The 23,117-nt window shown below is 39.9% G+C and overlaps 1 protein-coding gene across 3 annotated transcripts in view; it reads left to right on the plus strand.

The window, feature by feature from the left end:
• Positions 1-23,117, plus strand: part of CAB39L (calcium binding protein 39 like) — a 113,615-nt gene that overhangs the window by 72,934 nt on the left and 17,564 nt on the right. For all 3 annotated transcript variants that reach the window (XM_030564806.1, XM_030564821.1, XM_030564815.1), the window contains 3 exons: positions 828-992; positions 5,970-6,088; positions 14,806-14,974. In XM_030564806.1, the coding sequence (XP_030420666.1) occupies positions 828-992; positions 5,970-6,088; positions 14,806-14,974 (453 nt within the window). The remainder of the gene's footprint in view (positions 1-827; positions 993-5,969; positions 6,089-14,805; positions 14,975-23,117) is intronic.

The following is a 23,117-nucleotide window of genomic DNA, read 5'->3' on the forward strand; positions in this document are numbered from 1 at the left end:
AGCTGACACTGTCTGTAAGAAGTTACTTGGTCAACTGTAGTGGGGCCAGTGCAGCCCCAAAAGTAGGGGGCTTTGGACAGAAAAGGTATATATCCAAGGCAGCTGGGGAGTGTGCTGATTCAGGCCTGGGCTAGCGGGGTGGGAGTTTGAACTAAGATACGCAACTTCTGAAGTCGAAATACTTAGTTCGACTTACATGGCCATCCTCACGGTGGCGAGTCGACTGTCACGGCTCCCCCATCGACTCTGCTTACTCCTCCTGGAGTACGGGCATCGGTTAGCGGATTGATTTATCACGTCCAGACGAGACGCAATAAATTGATCCCTGATACATCGAACACTACTTGCCGATCCGGCGGGTAGTATAGACATACCCTTAGTGTGTCCCTGCGGAGTTCTTGTGGAGTCCTTTGCTGGAAACTTGAGGAAGGGTGGCAGCTGAAGCATCCCCTGCCTTAATTTGGAGCGAATGCCTCCTGAAACATAAAGGGGCCTTGCTAACACAGAGAGGTGTATCTTATAACTTTACCCCAGAATCTGACCCCATTTTATGCATTGTTACACACATGAATATATGGTATGTTGCATTTAAGTTCAACGACAGCTGAATTCGTGTATGGTTTTGCCTGAGTAAGGGCTGCAGGATCCAGCGTGAATGTTCCTGCCCCAGTGTATGCAAAAATCTAGTAAACCATTTAATACCATTAACCATTTTTTGTACTGGAATCTGTCTGAAGCTTTGTTTGAACAGTTTTTTTCTGTTACCAATTTTATTTACATTGAGATTAGTTTGTTCTTCAACTGTTAATGTCCTCTTTCATTACCAGGCATCAGAAGAAGTGTCAAAATCACTGCAAGCAATGAAGGAAATTCTGTGTGGTACTAGTGACAAGGAGCCGCCAACGGAAACAGTGGCTCAACTGGCACAAGAATTATACAACAGTGGCCTGCTAGTGACACTTATAGCCAACTTGCAGCTGATAGATTTCGAGGTAGGTCAATATTAGTTCTCTGAAAGGAAGAATTCCATCTTTTTTATCCTGATATTGTCATTTAGCTTAGTTGTAGTTTCCTAAAGTTTAACTGATTTGTGTGTAGCTAGGTCTTCCCAACACTCACTTTCACTATAAACTTCTAGACATGCTGAAAGATGGGGGCTTTTTTCAATAGAGCATTCCTCTGTTGTTGTTTAGTGATCAATATGCTGATGCATCATGTTTAATTAAGGCAGAGAGGGCCTCTGTGTATTAGATTCTTTCTTGGCATAACTATGGAGTATCAGAATAACTAAAAGATAGACTGTTCAGATGTGCAAGGCAATGGGATGCAAAATACAATTGAAAACATTATAATGCTGTTATATACTTCAGTGGCGCACCCTCACCCTGAGCAGGTTAAAATCTGGTCACACTATCTCTGAAAAGATACAGTGGATTTGGAGACAGAATGAAAATGACTGGAGCCATAGAAACATTTCTTTATGAAAAGAGACTGAGGGGATTGGGACAGCTTAATTGATAGAGGTATACAAAATAATGAATGGCTTGATAAATTGGACCAATCCTGTTTTCATTTCTCAGGGTAAAAGACTAAGGGGACATTAAATAAAATGGCAAGGCAGCAAACTAAATATTGGTAAAATAAGGGAATACGTAACTCATAATTAGCCTCGGGAAATCTATGCCATAGTATAACGTTAAGGCAAAGAACTGGGAATAATTCAGAAAAGGATTAAACATTCATATGGACAATGAGAATATCTCCATTTACATTAGAAATTATTAAAAATAATTTAGGATGCATATAAACTCTCATAACCAATCTCTGACTGACGCAGGTTGGGAAGAAACTTCCCCACAGGGAGGTTATTCTAGAACTTCACTACAGCATTTCTTGCACTGCCTATGAAGGTGCTGTCAAAGACAAGATCCTGGACTAGAGAGGCTACTGGTCAGATCCAGTATGGAAATTCCTGTGTTCCCAGTTGCTCGGATGAATCATCACAAATAATTCAGTATGTCGGTGCAGGGCTAGAACTCAGGAATTCTGTACTTTCAGTCCTACAGGATGCTTACACAATGCCTCCCGTTAGCCACAGTTTGAAGTAGGGGCACTAACTGAATGTGTTGTATGGGGAACCTAATTAAAACCAGCTTCCAGGGAGCATCATCCTTTTATCTTGTTTCCCAGGGGTGACTCTCTGCAATCCTGTGGGAGTCACCTTTTGTGAGCGTTCCTGTGGGGAACTGTCCCCCATTTAATGGAAAGAACCATTTGTAGTGCTGTTACTTTCTGCCTCCTTTGAAAATGAATCAAAAGGAGGAACATTTTCCAGTGTGTGAAACCTGAAGTCCTTTAGAGCTGTAACAGTGACTTTCACTGAAATGCTGTAAGAAAAAAATACTTGTGGTATTTCACTGGAAAGTATGAAAAATATGCTCCTTCTCATGGCATTTCAGTGAGACTTAATGTTCATTTTGCAGTATTAAATGGCATAGCCTTGGGAGATTTAAGTTCTAGGGATAGATTATTTTCATTTACTTTTTAATATAAAAATTTCATTGTCAACACAAGTTCCTTCCTCTCCCTCTATTCTTGAACTGAGAGGTTTTTTGATCATAGACTTTCTTCAGTTGTTTGTTGTTCTCTTGCAATTGCTAAGTGTGTCAGTCTCTAAATGTTTTCTTTAAAATCAGAAAAATAATCCCATAGTTTGAAAACTGTAAAAAAATAAAAGGCACCATCATCATATGACATCTCAAATCATGGGATAACTACTGCTTTAAAAACATGGTATTCTGTATAGTTTATATCAAGTAGGAAATATTCCTTGGCATATTTCTCCAGAGTACAGTCTTTCAAGCCAGGACTCTGTCTGGTGTGTCAACTGTGCACCAGCAACTATGTGGTATTTATTATTACTGTGAACAGAACTCTAAATACTTCACCTGTGAAATTAGCCTCATCCATGACCAAGTTATATAATCACACATCAAAACTCTCTGCTTTGCCACAGGTGTTACTGTTTAGACAAATCAAGCGGATGAAACATATACTGCATCAGTAAAATGTAATTGAAAAGGAGTTTGGTAACAGTGTATGCCCACTGTGTCTTCAGGTTCACATAATTTTTTGAGCTTCTAAACTTTCCTGACCGCATTTGACCCTTATTTTGCTGTCTTCCAGTTGTTACCCACATATAACTGATTGATTGTCTGTGCAATTCATTACTTGTCAGCATGCAAATGCGTTTTCTGTGTTTAATCTCCATTTGTACCATTATAAATCATGTTAAAATCTGGCTTTTTTTTTTGAGGATTGATGCTGTTATAAAACAGTGGAGATGGCCCTGAGCAGGAATCATGAACCCAAACAGAATTGAACTTTGGGAGGTTCTAATTTGAATTCATATCTGAACTTTATAACTAGGGCCAGTAGCTATAAAAAACTCTCTTAGTTGGCTAATAAAGGGGGGGTGAGAAATAGCCAGTAGCCCAGAACAAATTATAACATAAAACTGCTACATTACAGAGATCCTACATTCATTTTCTTGTTTGTGATTCCTTTAAAATATCATATTGGCTTGGGTTGTTTTATGGTGGAGGAATCTGGTAAATTATTATCCACAGAATGAGCTTATTATCCCTTGCTCATATCTAGTCACTGTGCTTTGGCTACAGTTTTGCCCCTCCTCTACTCTGCTTCTATTATATTTTGCATTTTTCATTGTAAAGAGAACTTGCATTGCAAATTCCACATAAAGGAAGCATTGCAAAATCACATAATTCTTGCATACGTTTTTGATGGGTGCCTGCCTTTAGCCTCTAGGGGATGTGCCATTTTAAAACACATAATTGTAGTGCACCTAGTGTTTAAAACTTAATATGATGTTTTTGGCACTCCTTCCTCTTTCTTGGCCAGAGGTGGTGGTGATGCCAAAATTTAAAATGAGAGTGTGGTAAACTATGTGGCTGATATTTGTAAAGCCCTTAATAATTTAGGCCTAAGGAACTTGAGTGATTATTCCTCTGCTGTGAGCCCATAAAGCAGTTGTGATTGACCAGCCTGTCCTTGCTGACTTTCCTGAAGTTCAGACTGGATAGTGCCATTGCTTTGTCTGTTCAGGACCCCCTATTCTATATGAAAATTCTTTTTGCTAAATGAGTCTTCCAGAGTCCCTCTGAGGCTGACTTCAGGACTTTGTGTAAGGCCTTTTTGTTTTGGCACTTACCTACCTACAATGGGAAATTTAAAAGTATGAGGTTTTTCTTTCAGGCGACCTCCCCCACTACCACCATCATACATGGGTTTCTGTCTGACATTTGAACATAATAGATTTATTTTAAATCAAGAAAATAATATCCTGCACTCAGCTGGAATCTGGATGCTGGTGGGGCTCAGGATGTGTCGTCTTTGGGACAAGCCTCATATCTGTTTTCTTCTGTAGTCTTTTCAGTGTTCACTGATGTCACTGGGAGTCCAGACACTCGAGAGGCAGTCCCAAGGGTCTGTGAAATCTCTCCCCAAATCCTGTGCTTATGCAGCTAAGATCATTTACATTTCTGGCCAATGTTGTCTCCCCTTTTCAACAGCTCTTCTTTTCTGGATTATTTTCATTGTGTACTTACTTTTGGAACTCCTGGGAACGTGTCTCATGACTTACGGATTTAATTGTGCAGCATTCTGGATTTATGTGGAGAGTGTTACAGTTTAAAAGGGAAAATTTTAAAAAAGAAGTTGGCTTAATTACAGGAATGTCCAAGTGTCAAGAATATCTCAAATAACAGCAGATGGGCCATCCTACTGATTTGATTCCCTTTCTTAGTCTCTTACTCTCCAGGCCAGCTGGGCTGGAACAACTAGGAAGGCAGAATATTCAGTCCTTCTCGAGAGTGATTTATTTGCAAGGATGAAGCTAGGAAAATTCTCCTCTGTGTGAAACTATCTGCCCTTTGCCTTGAGACCTTCATTAATTTCCCAGCCAAGGAATGTGTTTGTCTTCTTGTAATGCTTCTATGAATATTATACAGATTATAAATAATGGACAGTGCAAACCATAGGAAAGTGTTATGACCCAATATTTGTCTGCTGCAAGACCTTTAATGCAACTCTCTCCACTTTTGCAACAGCAACCTCTCTGGGTGATTATAAAATGGCTCAGAAGAGCCTTCTCAGAAGTCTTTAACTGGAATGATGACGACTAATGCGGTACAAGATTCAGAAGATGTATATGTGGGGGGTAACAGCAGGAGAAAATGGGAGGGTTCCTCAGGGCTTCAGTGAAGTTAGGGACCAATCTCATCCAGTTTTGGGGGAATAAAGCAGAGTCAACAACAACAAAAAACCAGAGCACAGATAATGACAATAACATTTGTCTTATACTTAAGGTTAACATAAAGATTATAAGAGGAATGGTAGTCCTGTCCTTCAGTACACCAGGCACGTTGCTGTATATTAGGAGTTTTTAAGAACAAGAGTTAGCTGAGTTTGAGCTATTATTTTGATTGTGATAGTAATAAAAGGAAAAATGTCTAGTCCGACCAAGTGGGTCAAAACCATGCATTGCACTGCCCCATTGGGAGCTCGATTTGAGTGCTGCTGTGAAGACTCAGAAATTGGGGGCTAAGGGAGCAGCTGTGCGTCACTGGCGAGACATGTTGCTAATTAACAGAACAAAAGATTTGGTTTTTGTCTTCACTTTTGGCAAAAGAAAATGCAAATGGTGGAATTGGTATTGTCCAGAACAAATAGATGGGGGAACCACAGGATCCTGTTGAGCCATTGGAGATGCACCCATCTTTCGAGCAATAAGATGTGGGGGAATCAACAGCAAAGAAAGACAGCTAGGGCAAGTTGGTGTTGACTTGTTCTGTTTTGGGTTTCTTTTCCCATTGTAAATAAAGATGCTAATGAATAATCAAATTCTTTCATGTTTTCACACTTGCAACTATGTTTTGTTTCTTTAATAGGGCAAAAAGGATGTGTCCCAGATATTTAACAACATCTTGAGAAGACAGATTGGCACTCGAAGCCCTACTGTGGAATATATTAGTGCCCATCCACATATCCTATTTATGCTTCTAAAAGGGTGGGTGTTCATTTTGATCTGAGTTTGATTTCCATTAAGCATGATTGTCTGGCGAATGCTTATATTACATTTGATCTACCTTATATGATGGTTTTTAAAAAAAGTGGATGAAATTTCAGCCTTAATTTCAGATTTCTTGGCTTCTGTTGACTTGCTACTACTTAAGTGGACACTTGTACACATTTCAGGACTTTACCTGCATTATTTATTTGGCCATGATTTCTTGGCCAAACTCCATATTGGGGTAATTATATTCTGACTGCTTTCCACCTCTATTTTCCATGAGATACTGTCTTCCGTTCCTGCCCTAAACTGTTGTGTAGGATTGATGGGTACAGCTAAGTAACTGCTGAGTTCCTTTCACAGGTGACTGCATTTTGGTAGTGAGCAAAATGATTCCTATAAATATTTGGCCAAATTCTGGACTGTTGCATGTTGTGTAGAGAAACAAATGACTACAAGAAAGGTAGTGGTGTCTGAAAGACATGTTCTACAACCCCTCGTGACCACATGGACTTTGCACGGTTGGGGCTCTGTGAGTTTTGGACTGACGTCAGAAAGGGGGATGGAATCAGGGAACATGTTCCCCTCAACAGCCAGCATATTTCCAAGTGCAGATCAATGCAGAAGTTAACGCTGCTCTTTTCAGCATGAATTCTCCCTCTGGTTTCTGTCTCATAATTAGTGCTCAGCTCAGAGGTCTCTAAGATGAGCTATGCTGCCATGAAAGGAGGCTAGGCAGCTGCACAGAGGAGATGTTAACTGCATTGATGCATGGGAATGCATGAGTGAGACCAAACTTCTCTGAGGCTTCTGTTCTCCCTGCCCTTATATTGAGAATCTTAGCTTTTCCATCATTTGAAAGCAGCTATTTTCTTATCACTCTTTCATTTTTTTTTTTCTGGGGGAGGGTGAATATAGGCCATTGTTTATAAAGAGCTTTAGGATTGTTTTGGATGAAAGTTACTGTGTAAACATAAGATGTTATATTGATCAGTTAATAAATATAACCAGTATAATATCTTGCTTAACCATAAAATAGCAGTACTGTTAAACCCAGGCATTCAAAAATCATGAGATGGGCCCCCAAAATTGAGATTAAAAAAATACATCTGGGGATCTTTAATTACCTTTTTTGAGCCTTTACAGTTTTAATTTTCAAGCTTTTCTCTGCAACCATGAATAGCAACTTACTGTTTACAAAAAATGCACTCTGGGATTTTCATATAACAACATAGCTCCATGGGCTGGGATTTAAAGAAAAATCGCAAACATTGCGGGGCTCACAATGAAATCACAAGAGCTGGCAAAATGCTCACAGCTCTGGTAATGATTTAAAAAATAATAATAATAATTGGACTTTGACTGTATTACTAGTTGGGATTTTTTTTCCTGATTTTCCAAATTAGGAGCCTGCTCCTGTTGAAATTGGTGGCAAAATTCTGGTTGACTTCAATGGGGGCAGGATTGAGCCCACCATTTTTGATAAATTTGCGGGATAAATACAGAAACTGAGCCACTCATTGGTCTTAAGATATCATCGGATTTAATAGTTTAACTTTAATTTATCCTTAACCTTGAAGCTCAGATTTGTTTTATGTCTGTTTTTCTAAGTCACGGAGGCAGCAAATTCTCAAAAGGATGCCAGCTAGCCAGCTATATGGATTTTTGTTGTTGCTGAATTTTAATTAATTAATGTCAAGCTACGGATTATGTATTGGGTGAATACTCTATTTCAGAAAACTAGTCTTAATGATTATGCCAATTTGTTTCTCTATAAAATATTAGCATTTAAAAAAATTTAATATATATATATATAGCAAATTTTAATAAAGCAAGGTATGAGGTCCATTCACTTATTTGTATCAAGAACGCATTTGTCGGCACAAATTTGGCATTTGCATGTGACTTTTCATGTCTAGTTGTAATGATTGCATATACAAAAGGTGTGCAAAAATGCACACAGATTTTGGGCATCAACTACGAAGTGAGTTGGTTGCTAATAAGTTAAACAAAATTCCCGAAGGAAATACTTTACAGCTCACTTATATAGTTGCGTCATTTTGATACATTCAAAGTACTGCCTATTTAATGTATATGTGGTCAAATCCTGAAGTGCCCTGCCTGTGAATACATTGCTCAAATGAAAAGCTACATTTTTGTTGCATTGAGACTAGTCTGCGGAGATTTGTGTGAAGGATTTCTGTTTTTCTCTGCTGGCTGTAGATGTGACTTCTCTGGCAGGTCTCAGGAGAACATAGGCAGTAAGAAAGTGAGTATCTCCTACAAATGTAATTTGTGCTCAGCATGGATTTGCATGGGTCAAATCCTACAGAAAGGGGCATTTGAAGACCATCTCTGCTGCTCCCCAATCTCGAATACTTCAGGCAGGTCTACATTGAAAAGGTACATTGGCATAGGTATGTCTCAAGAGATGTAACTATGCTGACCTAACCACGGGTGTAAACAGCACTAGGTTAATGGAAGTATTCTTCCATCAACCTAGCTACCGCCTCTCAGGGAAATGTATTAATTACCGCAATAAGAGAACTCCACATGGTGCTGTAGTGAATGTCTACACTGAAGTGCTACAGCAACACAGCTGCAGCAGCGTTTTTAAGTGTAGATATAGCATCAGTAGTAGTTGTCTGTAAACAGCTTCTGGGGCTAAGGATTTCTTCAATCTACCGTTTTGCAGCGCAGCTTCAAATGGCTGTGAAGATATGTACGCTGTTCCTTTAAATTTCTAGCAGGAATCCAGGTAGGAGGGGCTAGGCAAGGTTCCATGCAGAAACTTGACAATGAAGTAGAGAAAGGCAGAAAGGCAGAATAGCTGAAGAAATAATGTTTTTCTTATGCTGATTAAATTTCTTGTTCAGAGTTAGAGGAAAACAATTCTCTGTGACCCTTTTGCCTTGTCATGTGACAGTGATAATAGCTCCTTTAATCACTGCTTAGGTAAATTTCATAAAATTTTCTGTTGATTAAGTAAAAAATAAATATTTGTATAATCTTCAAGTCAGTTTTTTAAACCATTTTTTTACCACTTTTTACTAGCTTTCTCTTTTGGATTCTTCTTTCCTTCCCCTTCCAATTTTCTTTGGCACATTGCCTGGTTTTATACAGTGTGGTGCAATTCTGTAAAATATTTTTGGATCGTGTCCCATGTATTCTTGGGACTCTCTGGAAATAAATAGGAAAAAAAAAAAGTAATATGGAAGCTTATAATGTATATTGTAGCATCAGTGGGAGTAGCACTATTAACTGTGCCAAAATATTAATGGATGTCAGTCCTGGAGAACCTTATAAGAAAGAACTAAAGAATTCTACTGGAATGGTCCAAAACTCTCACTTTTACAATATTACAGCAATATTTGGGGATTGCTGCTGAATGCTGAATGTAACTTTTATATATTCATCATCATTGTGGGAAATCCCAAAGGTACATGGCCCCCTTGTAAATCAAGCACCACCTGAATTGATCTCTGTCAAGGTGCTTAATGTGGTCTAGCTGCACATTCAGCTTATGGCCCTCATTAGCAATCTTCTTACACCACTGAAGTTTGTGGCATCCATGTGATCACTGGCCGTGGAGTAGTATACACACTTCAGAATTCATTGGTCTTCAATTCTTATAACATGTCCATACCAAGAAAGCAGCTGAAACTGAACCATTGCTGATGGAGGTGGCTGCTGGGTTTATTGGCTCTGAAGATCCTCATTTCTGATCTTGCCCTGCCACTTAATATGGAACAACTGACAAAGATGATGACAGTCAAAAACATTAATCTGATGTTCTTCAGCCTTCCTCAGCACCACTTCCATACAATGGAGCTGATGTAGTCATGGTTCCATAGATCCACAGCTTCATAGCAAGCTTGATGTCCCCTCAGAGGCTGCTGAACGGCATGAAACATGACAGCAGCTGCTGCCATACAAGCATCCACGGGCGCTGGCTTCTCATTTTCCCCGAGGGTGCTCAACCCCCACTCAGCCCCAGGATCCACCCCCACTCCACCCAGCTTCTTCCTGTCCCCACTCCACCCCCGGTCATGCCTCCATTCCACCCCCTCCCCCAAGGCCTCACCCCACTGGTTTCTTCCCCACCTCTTTCCGCTCCCTCCCCCAAGCTTGCAAGCCATAGTGTGCAAGAGGTGTTGGGAAGGGGAGGAGATGATCAGCTTGGGCCACCAGCAGGCGGGAGTGGGGGGGGGGGAGCTTGGCTCCCGCTGGGTGCTAAGCACCTGCTAATTTTTCTCCATGGGTGCTCCAGTCAGCACCTATCCAAGTATCTACATCTTTTGAGTATTCTCCAGTGCTGTCTGACACTGCCCAAGTATTTGACAGTTGCTACCTGGACAGATTTTTACTGAGCTGGTTGTAATCTGGATCTGGGAGCTGCTTGATGGGAATGGCCAGAGTCTTAGTTTTATCCAGATTAATTACCAGATCAACATGCACTGCTTCTTTCCCGACCAGATCAGCCGTTAGCTGCAGTAATTCACCACACTAAGCCAACAAGACAATGTTATTGGTGTATTCAAGATCTCGAAGCAGAATAGCGTTCAGTTCAATGCCACCGATGACTGCCTCCTTGACAGAACAAGGAGTAACAGTCTCAAGTTGCAGTGGGGGAGGTTTAGGTTGGATATTAGGAAAAACTTTTTCACTAGGAGGGTGGTGAAGCACTGGAATGGGTTACCTAGGGAGGTGGTGGAATCTCCTTCCTTAGAGGTTTTTAAGGTCAGGCTTGACAAAGCCCTGGCTGAGATGATTTTGTTGGGAATTGGTTCTGCTTTGAGCAGGGGATTGGACTAGATGGCCTCCTGAGGTTCCCTCCAACCCTGATATTCTATGATTATCTATCAACCAATCAATACCAGTATTGAACAAAGACAGTGACAGAATGCAGCCCTGTTGAACTCCCATGGAGATAGGAAACCATACCATGTATCTGCCTTTGACTCCAACACAGCTTTCTGTTCCTTTATAGAACTCTTTGTGCTCTCTCTTGATTGATAGAACTTTTTTATACAAGGGATCTTAATAAGGTGCCTTGAGCCTGTAATACATTTGAGCAAACACAGGGGCACCTGTCTGCATGGATCCAACTTCAGGGTTGAGTTCCAACTTCCACAACTTATTATAAGTGCCTAACGTAGGGGCAGGGCCCCAATCATACAGTTTGTAGCAGGTGACCAGTCTTCTGTGCTCATGTGCCATAAATTGCAAGATTGGGTCTATGTGCTTAACTTAGCCCTGTATTTCCTTTGTTTACTTTTTTTTATTGATTATGTATTTTCTTGTGAATATAATAATATATTTCATTATAAAATTCATTTAAAAAAGGAAGAAAAACTAAACCCGAAGTAATGCTACAAGTAATCTCTCCCTGCATCTCTGTTGTAAAATTATAGGATGCTGTCTCTGACATACATTTTATTTAAAAAATAAGTCAATCAGGATGTATGTTTTACACACAATTGTAGAAAAAACAGCACAGAACTGTCATGAAGGCAAGTCATTGTTTGCATAGTATTGAATGAAAAATTTCCATTGCCACCTGACAGTCAGTTCCCAGCAGCAACAACAAAAGGTCACTATTTTCACTGCATAATGTGAGCTCTGTTGTTAAGTGGGAAGATTCCCGAAATTTCTCAGCGTTTCCTGTGTAATACTGCAGTGTCACTGCCAGCTTGAGATAACTATTCTTTTCCGTCCTCATTTTACTTCTCAGTTAATCCCTCCCAAATTGTCAGTTTCACAAAAACACTCTGGAAATGGTGTGTGTGTGTGTGTGTGTGTAATGTAATGTAATGTAAAGATAATAGGATAATTGACGTATGTGCTGCCAAGGGGACTAACTTTAATGGTCTTTTATTTTCCCTTTATGGAGGCTCAGTATGATTTGCAGAGTGCAAATAGGACTTCAAATGAATGTAGCTTTTGGTATATAAATTAGCAGATATCCTTGGGATAAATTAATCCCTGATGTCCACTGGAATCCATTGCATTTGATGGTGTTAGTCTAGGGATGAATTCAGTCCCCTGTGATGTAAAATAATATATAACTTTGTACCAGAGAAAATTACAGCAGACTTCAGTTCAGATGCTAGGATGGCGTTCTGTGCATGAAAGAAATCAGAGTTCAAAATCTCCATGGGCCACCTTGCCATGCTGTGTTTCTGTGCTGTATTCCACTGCTGCCTCCTTTCTGAACAGGGATAATATCTATACTATTAGAGCATCACTAAAGGCTTGATCCTGTGCTCATTAAAGTTAGTAGCAAAACTCTCATTGACTTTAGTGATGTAGGATCAGGCCTAAGAAGCTGAGGGGGATGTTGCAATTTGTCAAGAAGTCTCTTCTTGTGCCCCTCCAGTCCAGCCCTGCTTGTCTCCTTCTTCCGCCTTGATTTCTGTCCTTTTTCTCTCCTGCCCCCGCCCCCCATTCCAAGTGACTTCTATTCTCCTGCAAGTCTCTGTTTGACTTGCTGATTTCACAGTGTCCACAAAAATGAGTTTTAAATATTAAAGTGATTTCTTCTTCTGAGTTTCCCAGTGCATCCTGTGTTCAGTGTCTAACTTTTAGGTTGTAAGTTCTTCAGAGCAGGTAGGATCTCCATTTTGTGTCTTTACACCACTGAGCACATTATCAGCTAATAATAACTAATAATTATCACTAACAATGCTGTATTAGCATCTGGTAATGGATTACTTTCCCTCCTGGTTCTCTGTTAAATTTTCAGTGGCTCTGAATGGAACTGCTGATGCAGACAAAGTGCTAATTATGGCCAGACAGCTGGTAATCTTCTTTCAGGTACATTTCAGGAGCCAAGTACAACTTGCCTTACTTATGTAGCTCCAGTGACATACCAAATTCTGAATAATGAAGCGTTTGACTTAAGGGTTCTGCTGCATTTACTTACAATGATACTTGTGGTTTTGGAAGTGTATTGTGTTGGTAAAAATATAATTTATTTATATTCCTCCTAAAATGTTCCCTAGCCCACCCATTAAACATTTCCTGGCCACACTCCTAGAAGTGACTGCCTCTTCTGTTTGAAAAGGTGCATTTGTACTAATGTGACCTGATGCAGTAGAGAAGAGGAAACTCTTAACAGAAAACATCTGTGGACATTTACTATATAAAGAGTCAGATGTTTAGTTGCAAATGGCCCCCCAAATGATAGAGAGATGCTTGATTGTCATCAGCTGCTTGGGATTTATTTTCGTTTGAGGCAAGAGGACCTTCATTTGACTTTTGAATCAGTGGTTTATTTTTCACTAGGCCAGCTATTGTAGTCATCATGTGGAAATATGCAGCCTTAGTATGCTCTGGAAACACTACCATTCTTTTAACGTGGAAGCTGGTGGTGAATTTGAAAGGCCTACTCACTCATAGCACAGATGGCAGTCTGTCTTATATTTTAGCCTGACAGTAGAAATTAATTGTGCAGAGAAACAATAAGGCAAATAAGCTTTGGCTAACAGGCAGTTTTGATAGACTGTAGTCAACCTATTGAAGCAGAGTTTCCTCTCTATTCATTTGGGCCCTGTCACTTTCAGCTAAATGAACGTTGTTAAAGCATGTTCATTGCGTAGTAATTTAAATGTTGCAGGGGGAGGAGGTTTGGTATTTTTGATTGGCTAAATCGCATCTATTTTTTTCTTCAAACCTTGCATGATTTATCTCAGTATGCACTTTGACTTAAAGGAGATGCAATGTGTTACATAGGAATTAGAGAGAGATGTAAACCCTGAGGGATGGGAGGGAGGGAAGTCAAGTGTGCTTGCTGCTGTACAATACAGTATGTTTGCCATAAGGTGGTTACAACTTGAGGGCCAGATGCTGGTCTTCTGAACAAATCTCCACAGAGACTGAGATGAACAAAATTCTGCCCAAACTCCCAGGCTACAGAATAGGTCATCAGAACTGCAGAGAGACAGACACTAAAGAGGCTGCATGGATAAACTCTTCCTCTCTTGCTTGTTAGAGATTAGTGTTCCAGTGGAGTCTTTTCTTATTGCAGAGTGGAAAGGGGAAAAAACATGGTTTATGAGGCGGTATATATTTTACTTATAAAAGTTAAGGGTCTCAGAATTAATATAAAAGGAGATTGGAATATACTGTATTTGATTTACCCTCTCAATTCCAAAATGGTGAAGGAATTCTGGTCAAAATTTTCAAAAACACCCCAAAATCACCAGCAGAGACCAAGCATAAAAATTTCAATGGAAATGTAAGTATTTCAGAAATTTTAATTTTCATTCCACTCCCCTCCTTTTTTTTTGTACTATTAGCAACCTTAATTATATAACTCAGGGTTCTCAAACTGGGGGTCGGGACCCCTCAGGGTGTCCTGAGGCCATTACATGGGGAGTCCTGAACTGTCAGCCTCCACCTCAAAACCCGCTTGCCTCCAGCATTTATAATGATGTTAAATATATTAAAAAGTGTGTTTAATTTATGAGGGGGGGTCACACTCAGAGGCTTGTGATGTGAAAGGGGTCACCAGTAAAAAAAAAAAAAAATTTGAGACCCACTGATACAGCTGATGTTTCTGAAGTATGGGTCCAAGCCATGAAGGTTGGATCCAGTGTTCTGTATTAGGGCCTTCTAGTATGTGTTTCTGTTGATAGATGCATCTTATACGTGGTAGGCAATTGCCCATTTATGCTTAAAATAACCCTCTTTGGTGCTTTTTCATACTCTAGGTACGAAGCACCACATATTGCCTTACGCTGTGGAATTATGCTGAGAGAATGTATCCGGCATGAGCCACTTGCCAAAATCATCCTTTTCTCAGAACAGTTCAGAGACTTTTTCAAATATGTGGAAATGTCAACGTTTGACATCGCTTCTGATGCCTTTGCTACATTTAAGGTAAATTATTTGATGTCCATGGGAACTTTACAATGTTGTGTTTAAAACAGCACTCCTCCCTCACTGGCTTTAGACTGTTGGATGCTGTATAGTACACAGGGATTGGGGGGTTTTTTTCTAGTAGACTGCTTTTTTAACTGTTAGACAGAGAGGACTAAATTCATCTCTGGTCTGATTGTGACTGGATTTACAGCAGGGATACTGTCAGTCGAGTCTTTAATTTAATCCAGATTTCTGTTTCTTTGATGTCCTGCATCCTGATGTTCCAAGACATTTTGTATAACCATTTAAAACTAAAATTAGCCATGTATCACATATAATCCCTTAAAAATAATATTTGGGATGAATCATTTTAGTCATTCACAATGTTCATTACTTCATCTTACTGCTCTGAATTTGGTCCTTACACACCACGCTGCTTGTCCTATCTATAACTGTGGCTAAGCTTTTCTCATAGATTCATCTTAAAATATTGGCAGTTATACAGTCCAGTCCTATATGGCCTTCTTCCTGGGGATCTGTGGCCTTGGAGGACCAAGCAGGGTCAGATTTTAAGGCCTTGATCACTGCAATTTCTTGCATGAAGACATGCTACTACACCTACACAGAACCCTAATGAAGTCACTGGGCCTTTGCATGGGTGCAGCAGTCTGGAACATACAATGAATTTCAGGATTATGTCCTAAGAGAATAATTGCTGTGCAGACTCAGGTGTCTTGTTCTTAGGTAATTTAAAACAAAGAGAATGCAGCAGCCTTTAGGTTTTTATTCTTCAGAAGCAGAGTTAGGCAAATATTTAAAATAAATTCCATGAATATATGTGTGAATAGTTACATGAACTACCTTTCACAGTATTCACAATTCTTTATTTTGTTTGTATCCAGATCTAAGTACAACTTACAAGAAATCCTGTCTGGGCTCTAGGTGCTAAATTTAAAATAATCACAAAACCAAAACATCAGCATGCTTTTTGGAGTACGTTTGCAAATTGGTTGTTACATTGATCCAATCACAGAACAGATGTAAATCATATGATTGATGTGATCAATCACAATGCAATAACACAATTCAAATAGCAAGCTACAGAGTCAACAAAATTATTGAAAGTTTTCTTGAATAATTTTGATGAATGAATAAAATATATGACTTCCTTAATCGGTGCACAGACATTCTACAAACTGAGAAGGGGCAAGGACCTTCCCCACCTTGGGAGGCCTATGTAAGTGCCAGATGTAACTGCTGTATCTGCACTGCTTCCATATCTTGGAGGAGCAGGGAGATGGAATCAAGACTGTTCTGCTTCTCGGCGCCATTCCATGGAGTGGGTCTGGCACACACAGAAGAAAAAGCTGGCAAGGCACACTGCTGAAAGGAGTGTAGTAGTGGTTTTGAGTCCTCTATGTACTGCATCGTTCAAAGAGGTATTCTGCCTCCATGACACAGAATATCTCCCAGTGGTCTCCATGGGCAGGTGTGGCCACACACCACTTTCTACCGTAGGCTGTGTTTAAATGGCACAGTTGAGTTCATTATTGTTTCAGGGAACTGAGTGCTGACATTATACGTGGAAGTTTATCCTCACTTAGTCCTTGTGAACTTATGCTTCTGCCGAGATGAGTAATGTAAATCTTAATCAATAGAAAAGACATCACCACATATTTGAAACATCAGTAAAAACAGACTGAAAGAGTGACTGCCAGACACCTTCAAACCTGGCTCTGTGACTGCAACAGGATTACAGACACTTGTGCAGAAAAATAATACCAATCCCATAATAAAGCAGATTTTGCCAGCGTCAGCCCAAACAAAATGCACTCATTCCATGCCTGAAGTGAGTGACATGCTAAACACATAATTAACCAAACAAAAAAACCTCTTTTTTTGCTTAACCATCCTGGACAAAAGGCTGACGTGATTATTAATACCACTTTTAAAGATGAGCTAGGAGATTGGTAGCATGAGTAGTTGAACAAGGTCATTGCCCTAAGGACTTTAAATTGTCAATTTTAGACACTGCACAAGTGAGAATAAGAACAAACAAGAGGGAGGACTTGAAACATCTCCCCTCTGATTGACATCTCTGCCACTTGGCTTAATATCAGCTTTTCATCAGATCAGTATGGTACCATGTACTAATAATTTCCAATCAGTCAGCTATTTCGTCTGACCACCTTTGCCTAAATCTTTCTTCTAAGCAATTCTGGGGTGCTGCCTCCCACAGCTTGTCTTGGTTTTGCAATGTCAGTTGTGAACTCTGATAGCATTAGGAAGACTCACTGGAAAGCAATGCCTTCTCCACTAGGTATTTTTTTGGACCTTCCTAAACAAGGTTGTCGCTGGCTTTGACAGGCCTGGCATCTCCATGTCCATGGAATGGTTGTGAAGTAGGAAATGCTGTGTTATTTTACCATGCTGCCTGTTACTCAGTTTAGAGAGAGAGAGCCTGTGAGGTAATGTCTTTTATTGGACCAACTTCTGTTGGTGAGGGGGACAAGCTTTCAAGCTACACAGAGCTCCACTTCAGGTCTGGCTTTGTACTGTCCACTAATAGATAATGTAAGAATTTTGGCTGACAAGTAATTCAGAGATTAGTCCTTATGTATGTTGCCATCTTAAAAGGATGGAGAACTTGCATAAGTTGCTATAATGTGTACTATGGACAAGAGAGTACTTGGGTCAGTGTAGTCCTTTTTAAACAAAAAAACAACTGGTAGATCCAGCAATACCATGTAGGAGTCTGCAAACTTATAGCCAATGCCCATTTAGTATATCATTAGAAGAAATATAAGAATCCCTGAAGAGGGTGCCAGCTGCAATCACGTGTCTCTCACCCCATAATAGGGGTTTCCCATGCTTATTTCCTCCGCTGCTTTGTCCACAAAAGGTTCCCTTTGTTCCTACTTCCTTAATAGTATTCCAATCATTTAAAAAGAAGAATGACTAATTGCATTACTGCTGTTCCCAGCCCCAGCACTGTGATCATGGAGTTGGTGCCAGACAACGCAACAAAGCACCTTTGAGCTGTATTAGGGACTGCAGGCTGCTTTGCCTCCAGTGTGTAACCAGCAGATCCATGTAACTTGAAAACATTTCCAATACACCCTGACTGGATCAAAGGCGCCACATGCACCTGTACTGGTCATACGGTCCTAGGACTGCAGTACAGCAATGCGGCAAATTTTAACTGATGGCTCTGTAAACTTGTAGTTCATGAGACTAGTTTAGAATAGAGAAATAAGCTGGTGAAAATAATTACCCTGTGATTACACAGTACTTACCATGTAGGTCTATATTTACTTTGTATGTTAGGTGAGGGTTGTAAAATAGAGAAATTCATGCAAAATCGTAGGTGTAATTTCAGTCTCATTTTACCTCAGTATTTTTTCATCCCTTTTCCTCAGTGTTTAATGATACTTCACAATGCACATTTGTAGCAGTGCATAAAAAAATCTCTTCCCATAATTCTGGAAATGGGACTAGTGCTGCATCTTACATTACATGAAGGTTTTAGGATAAAGGTCAAGTTGGCAGATGAACTCAGTAGGGAAGTAATGGTAAGTCTCTAGATGGATTTAGATGTGGGGGGAGTAGAGCCACAGTGAGTATGGATGTGGGAATAGAGCAGTGACAGGCAAGGCTAGATGGTAATCATAGAACTGGAAGGGACCTCAAGAGGTCATCTAGTTCAGTCTCCTGCACTCAAGGCAGGACTAAGTATTATCTAGACCATCCCTGACAGGTGTTCATCCAACCTGCTCTTAAAAATCCCCAGTGATGGAGATTCCACAACTTCCTAGGCAATTTATTCCAGTGCTTAACCACTCTGACAGTTAGGAGGTTTTTCCTGATGTCCAACCTAAAGTGCCCTTGCAGTTTAAGCAATGGAAGCCCATTGCTTCTTGTCTTATCCTCAGAAGTTAAGAACAACAATTTTTCTCCCTCCTCCTTATAACAACCTTTTATGTATTTGAAAACTGTTATCATGTCCCCTCTCAAGTCTTCTCTTCTCCAGACTGAACAAACCCCATTTTTTTCAGTCTTCCCTCATAGGTCATGTTTTCTAGACCTTTAATCATTTTTGTTGCTCTTCTCTGGGCTTTCTCCAATTTGTCCACATCTTTCCTGAAATGTGGCACCCAGAACTGGACACAATACTCCATTGAGGCCTAATCAGCGCAGAGTAGAGTGGAAGAATTACTTCTCGTGTCTTGCTTACAATATTCCTGCTAATACATCCCCGAATTATGTTTGCTTTTTTTGCAACAGTGTTACACTGTTGACTCATATTTAGCTTGTGATCCACTATGACCCCCGGATCCCTTTCCTCAGTACTCCTTCCTAGGCAGTCATTTCCCATTTTCTGTGTGTGCAACTGATTTGTTCCTAATGGCACTCGGGTCAGGAGAAGGGTGATGTGGAGCTGGAGAGGCAACATGAAGGTCAGCTGAAGCAACCACTGTGACAAGTGGAAACCAGTGTTGCTAACTCTCACAATGTTATTGAGAGTCCTGTGATAGTTTTAGTTTTTTAAAGTCTCAGCTCCTGATTTCATGTGATTGTTAGAATTTCTGCTTTCATTTTTTTGAAGTATCTAGCCATTGTGGTTGCAGGAAAAAGCTTGAAAACATGACTTGATCACACCTTAAGGGCTCAAAAGGCAGCTAAAAAGAATCCCGAATCTGTTGTTTTTAGAAAATGGTATGACCTTTTATGCCAATTTTCATTATTTTGGGAATTTGGGGGATAGCAGTACTGAGAAATTGGAGAGGTAGGCCAAGGGGAGAGAGATGGGAGAGCAACAGGTTAGATCAAACCATTTCAGCACTAACTGAAGCACTGCAACCTTTTTATTTACATGTCCCTCAAAGCAAGAAGAAGGGCATGACTGGGATTTGCTCTGCTATCTCCCTGTTAAATCTTCCTCTAATGGGAGGGCTAAGGTGGACCAAATGCAAGATGCAGAATTAACTTCTATGGTCTGTGGTTGCTGCTCAGCTCCTGTTGCAGCACTGCATGATGGTACCTACAGTCTCCACAGGCCATATCTCCATATTAAAGAGGATGTTGGCTGCAATGTGCTTTACTTTATGCAATGTATATGTGACTGTAATGTATATGTGACTTGCAATAATAGCCAGTGTAGTCGTTGAGCAAAAATTGTTTGCCTGTTAGGTTTAATGCGTAGGAACAGTTTGATTATTCTCTGTAAAAACCACCTAAAAAAGCTGGGGAAAAATCTTCGCAACAAGAGATTCTTCTAAATATAGATATGGCTCTTTTTTTTTCTTTTTCTTGTCAGTAGGTTTTTGCTGTCATAGAAACAAGTTATTTCTTTCCTCTTGAAAAGCTAATTAGAAACATGATGAGAGAAACCTCAGATATAATTAGAAGTCTAATAGAAAATTCAGCTCACCAGTGTAAGGCACATTGCGAAACCTGGTCTTAATTTTTACTGTCATCCTTGAAATATTGAGTGGAGTAAAGATTTGCTTAATGGGAGTAACCTCTTGTTCCTAAGTGGTCAGTGACACCAGATTTCCAGTACAAACCAGCTCTGTTAAACAATAAAGAAGACTTGAAGTTGCTATCCATCTTTGTTATCTCCAGCTAAATATCGTGATACTTGAACTAATACATAAATATAGAGAATTCCAAGTTAAAATATGTACAGCAATATTATTTTATAAAGATGTACACGTGACTCACGTTTTTGATGGTCAATGACCCTCTCTGTATTCAAAGAGGAAGTATTGTCCTTTGATCAGGCATGGGGATGGGAGTAAGATTTCCTGGATTCTATTTCCAGCTCTGCCATTAATTTACTTTGGAAGAAATTCATATCTTTTGCACAATATCAGAGTAATCAGGCTTTAAGAAAGGGAAAAATATGGGTGGAGGTGGGTAACAATCTCCTTTTCACCCAGCCACAAGGCAGGGCATGGAACAAAGCACTTTTGAGCTGTATTAAGGACTGCAGACTGCTGGACCCTGCCATGTATAACCAATGGACCTATATAGTCATGGGGACCCACCAGCTGAGAGCATGGTAGGATTTAAAAATAGAATTATATATCTGTATGAATAGTAACATCCGTAGATACATTAAATAGACAAAAAAATTATAAAGAACATAAACCCTCATGGCTCAGGGCATAAGTTAGCTACTAGCTGCCTGAAGTTAAGAGAAACTTTTCCTCTGTGAGCAGTTTGCTCCATAATTGTCCATTATGGGTTGTTGGTTTTTGTTGTTGTTGTTGTTTTTGGTTTTTTGGCCCCTTTTTCTGAAGCATCTGGTATTGGCCTAGATAAACGTTGGTTGATCCTGGTATCACTGTTATGTTGGAATAGCAATAAGTGATGAGAAAGCAACAGGAATTGTAAAACATATAGCTATATCTTGACTACTAAGACTGCAAAAACAAGTATTGCAGTTTTTCATTCGGTGGATTACTGCACCTGTTGATCTGGGTTTTGCCACCCCCTTGTTGGGTTGTATAATGTAATCACATGGGTGTTTGGTGCAGAGAAGAAAGACTTGTCTGTTGCAGGGGCCCAGAAAAGGGCTTAATTAAATTTGCATTTATATCTAAGGATATTTATAGTAGGGAAATATTGGAATTTTTGATATTAAGATATACTTTTTAATTAAATTCAGCCAGGTGCATGGCAGAGGGTGATTGAGCTGCCAAGCAATGCAAGGGGAACAGGGAAAATGGACTTGTATTTAGAGACCTAATCTGCTCTGGACGTACCAGGAGGAGCTAGGAGGTGGGAAGAATGCTGGTCAAATGTTGCTGCATCACTCTGTCCTGTGATTTTCTATGAATAAAAACAAAACTAATTTTTGGACTATATGCAGTTTGTTGGACACAATGAAAAATGCTGTGCTTGGTTGCTTAAGTGCCCTGCATATGAAGTAGCTGAAGCCCACTCAGAAATTAACCTGAATTCGTCACATGCCTGCTGAACAAAAGAATATACTAACTATATAGTATACTAGTTTTTATAGCAACTATGTTTATGAGGACCTCTTCTTCCCCCTTCTCAATAGCTGATAAATACAAATCCTTTAAATACTAATCCTTTCAATATAATTCATTGTAAATCAAATTTAAAAACTGAAGAACCATCAGATGAAATATATTTTTGGAGCTATTGAGAACACGTCTGTGTAAAGACAATTGCATGTGCCTCAGCTTCTGACAGTGAGTAACAAAGCTGTTAAAAGAAGAGAGATCTTTTAAAGAAAAAGATACAGGGCCTGATTCAAAGCCCTTTCTGTTCGAGTCCAAGAGAGCAGTAGAACAAATTTTTTTTCAAATTTGGATGCCTCAAATTAGCCACATAAATCCATATTTAGACTCCTAAATAAGTGACCTGATTTTCAGAGGTGCCAAGTACCTGCAGCTCCCATACACTTCAATAGGGAAGGTGGGTGCTCAGTCTGTATGGAAATCAGGCCATTTTTTTCCCTTTAGGTATCTAAATATGGATTTAAGTGGCTAACTTTTAGGCACCCACATTTGAAAAAATTGGCTTAGGTCAATTTACTAGATGAGGAGTTTGATTCTCTTCTCACTCCTGTTTTACTCCTATGGAAAGTAACCCTTTTGAAGGCAATAGAGTTACACTATTTATTTAAAACAGCCTGAGAGGAGAGTCAGGTCCCAGGGGCCCAAACTCTATGATGCCAAGGGCCACACTAGCATTTGCCAGGAGCCAGAGGGCTACTCTTGAGCCAAAGAGATGTTCAGCAACATAAACTTTCAGTGAAATCTATGGTCCTGGTCTTCTCTTAACTCCAAATAGGAATTGTGGCACTTAAAACCTCTCAGGTTCAAACTCCTTCAAATAGAAATTTATTTTTAAATAAATAAATGTAGGCAACCCCAATATTTATTAGAACATAAGAATGGCCCTACTGGGTCAGACCAAAGGTCCATCTAGCCCAGTAGCCAGTCTTCCGACAGTAGCCAGTACCAGGTGCCCCAGAGAGAATGAACAGAACAGGTAATCATCAAGTGTTCCATCCTCTGTCACTCATTCCCAGCTTCTGGAAAACAGAGGCTAGGGACACCATCCCTGCCCATCCTGGCTAATAGCCATTGAGGGGCCTGTCCTCCAGGAATTTATCTAGTTCTTT

This window comes from Gopherus evgoodei, chromosome 1 (genome assembly GCF_007399415.2).
Source record: "Gopherus evgoodei ecotype Sinaloan lineage chromosome 1, rGopEvg1_v1.p, whole genome shotgun sequence".
In the NCBI taxonomy this organism is placed as follows: Eukaryota; Metazoa; Chordata; order Testudines; family Testudinidae; genus Gopherus; species Gopherus evgoodei.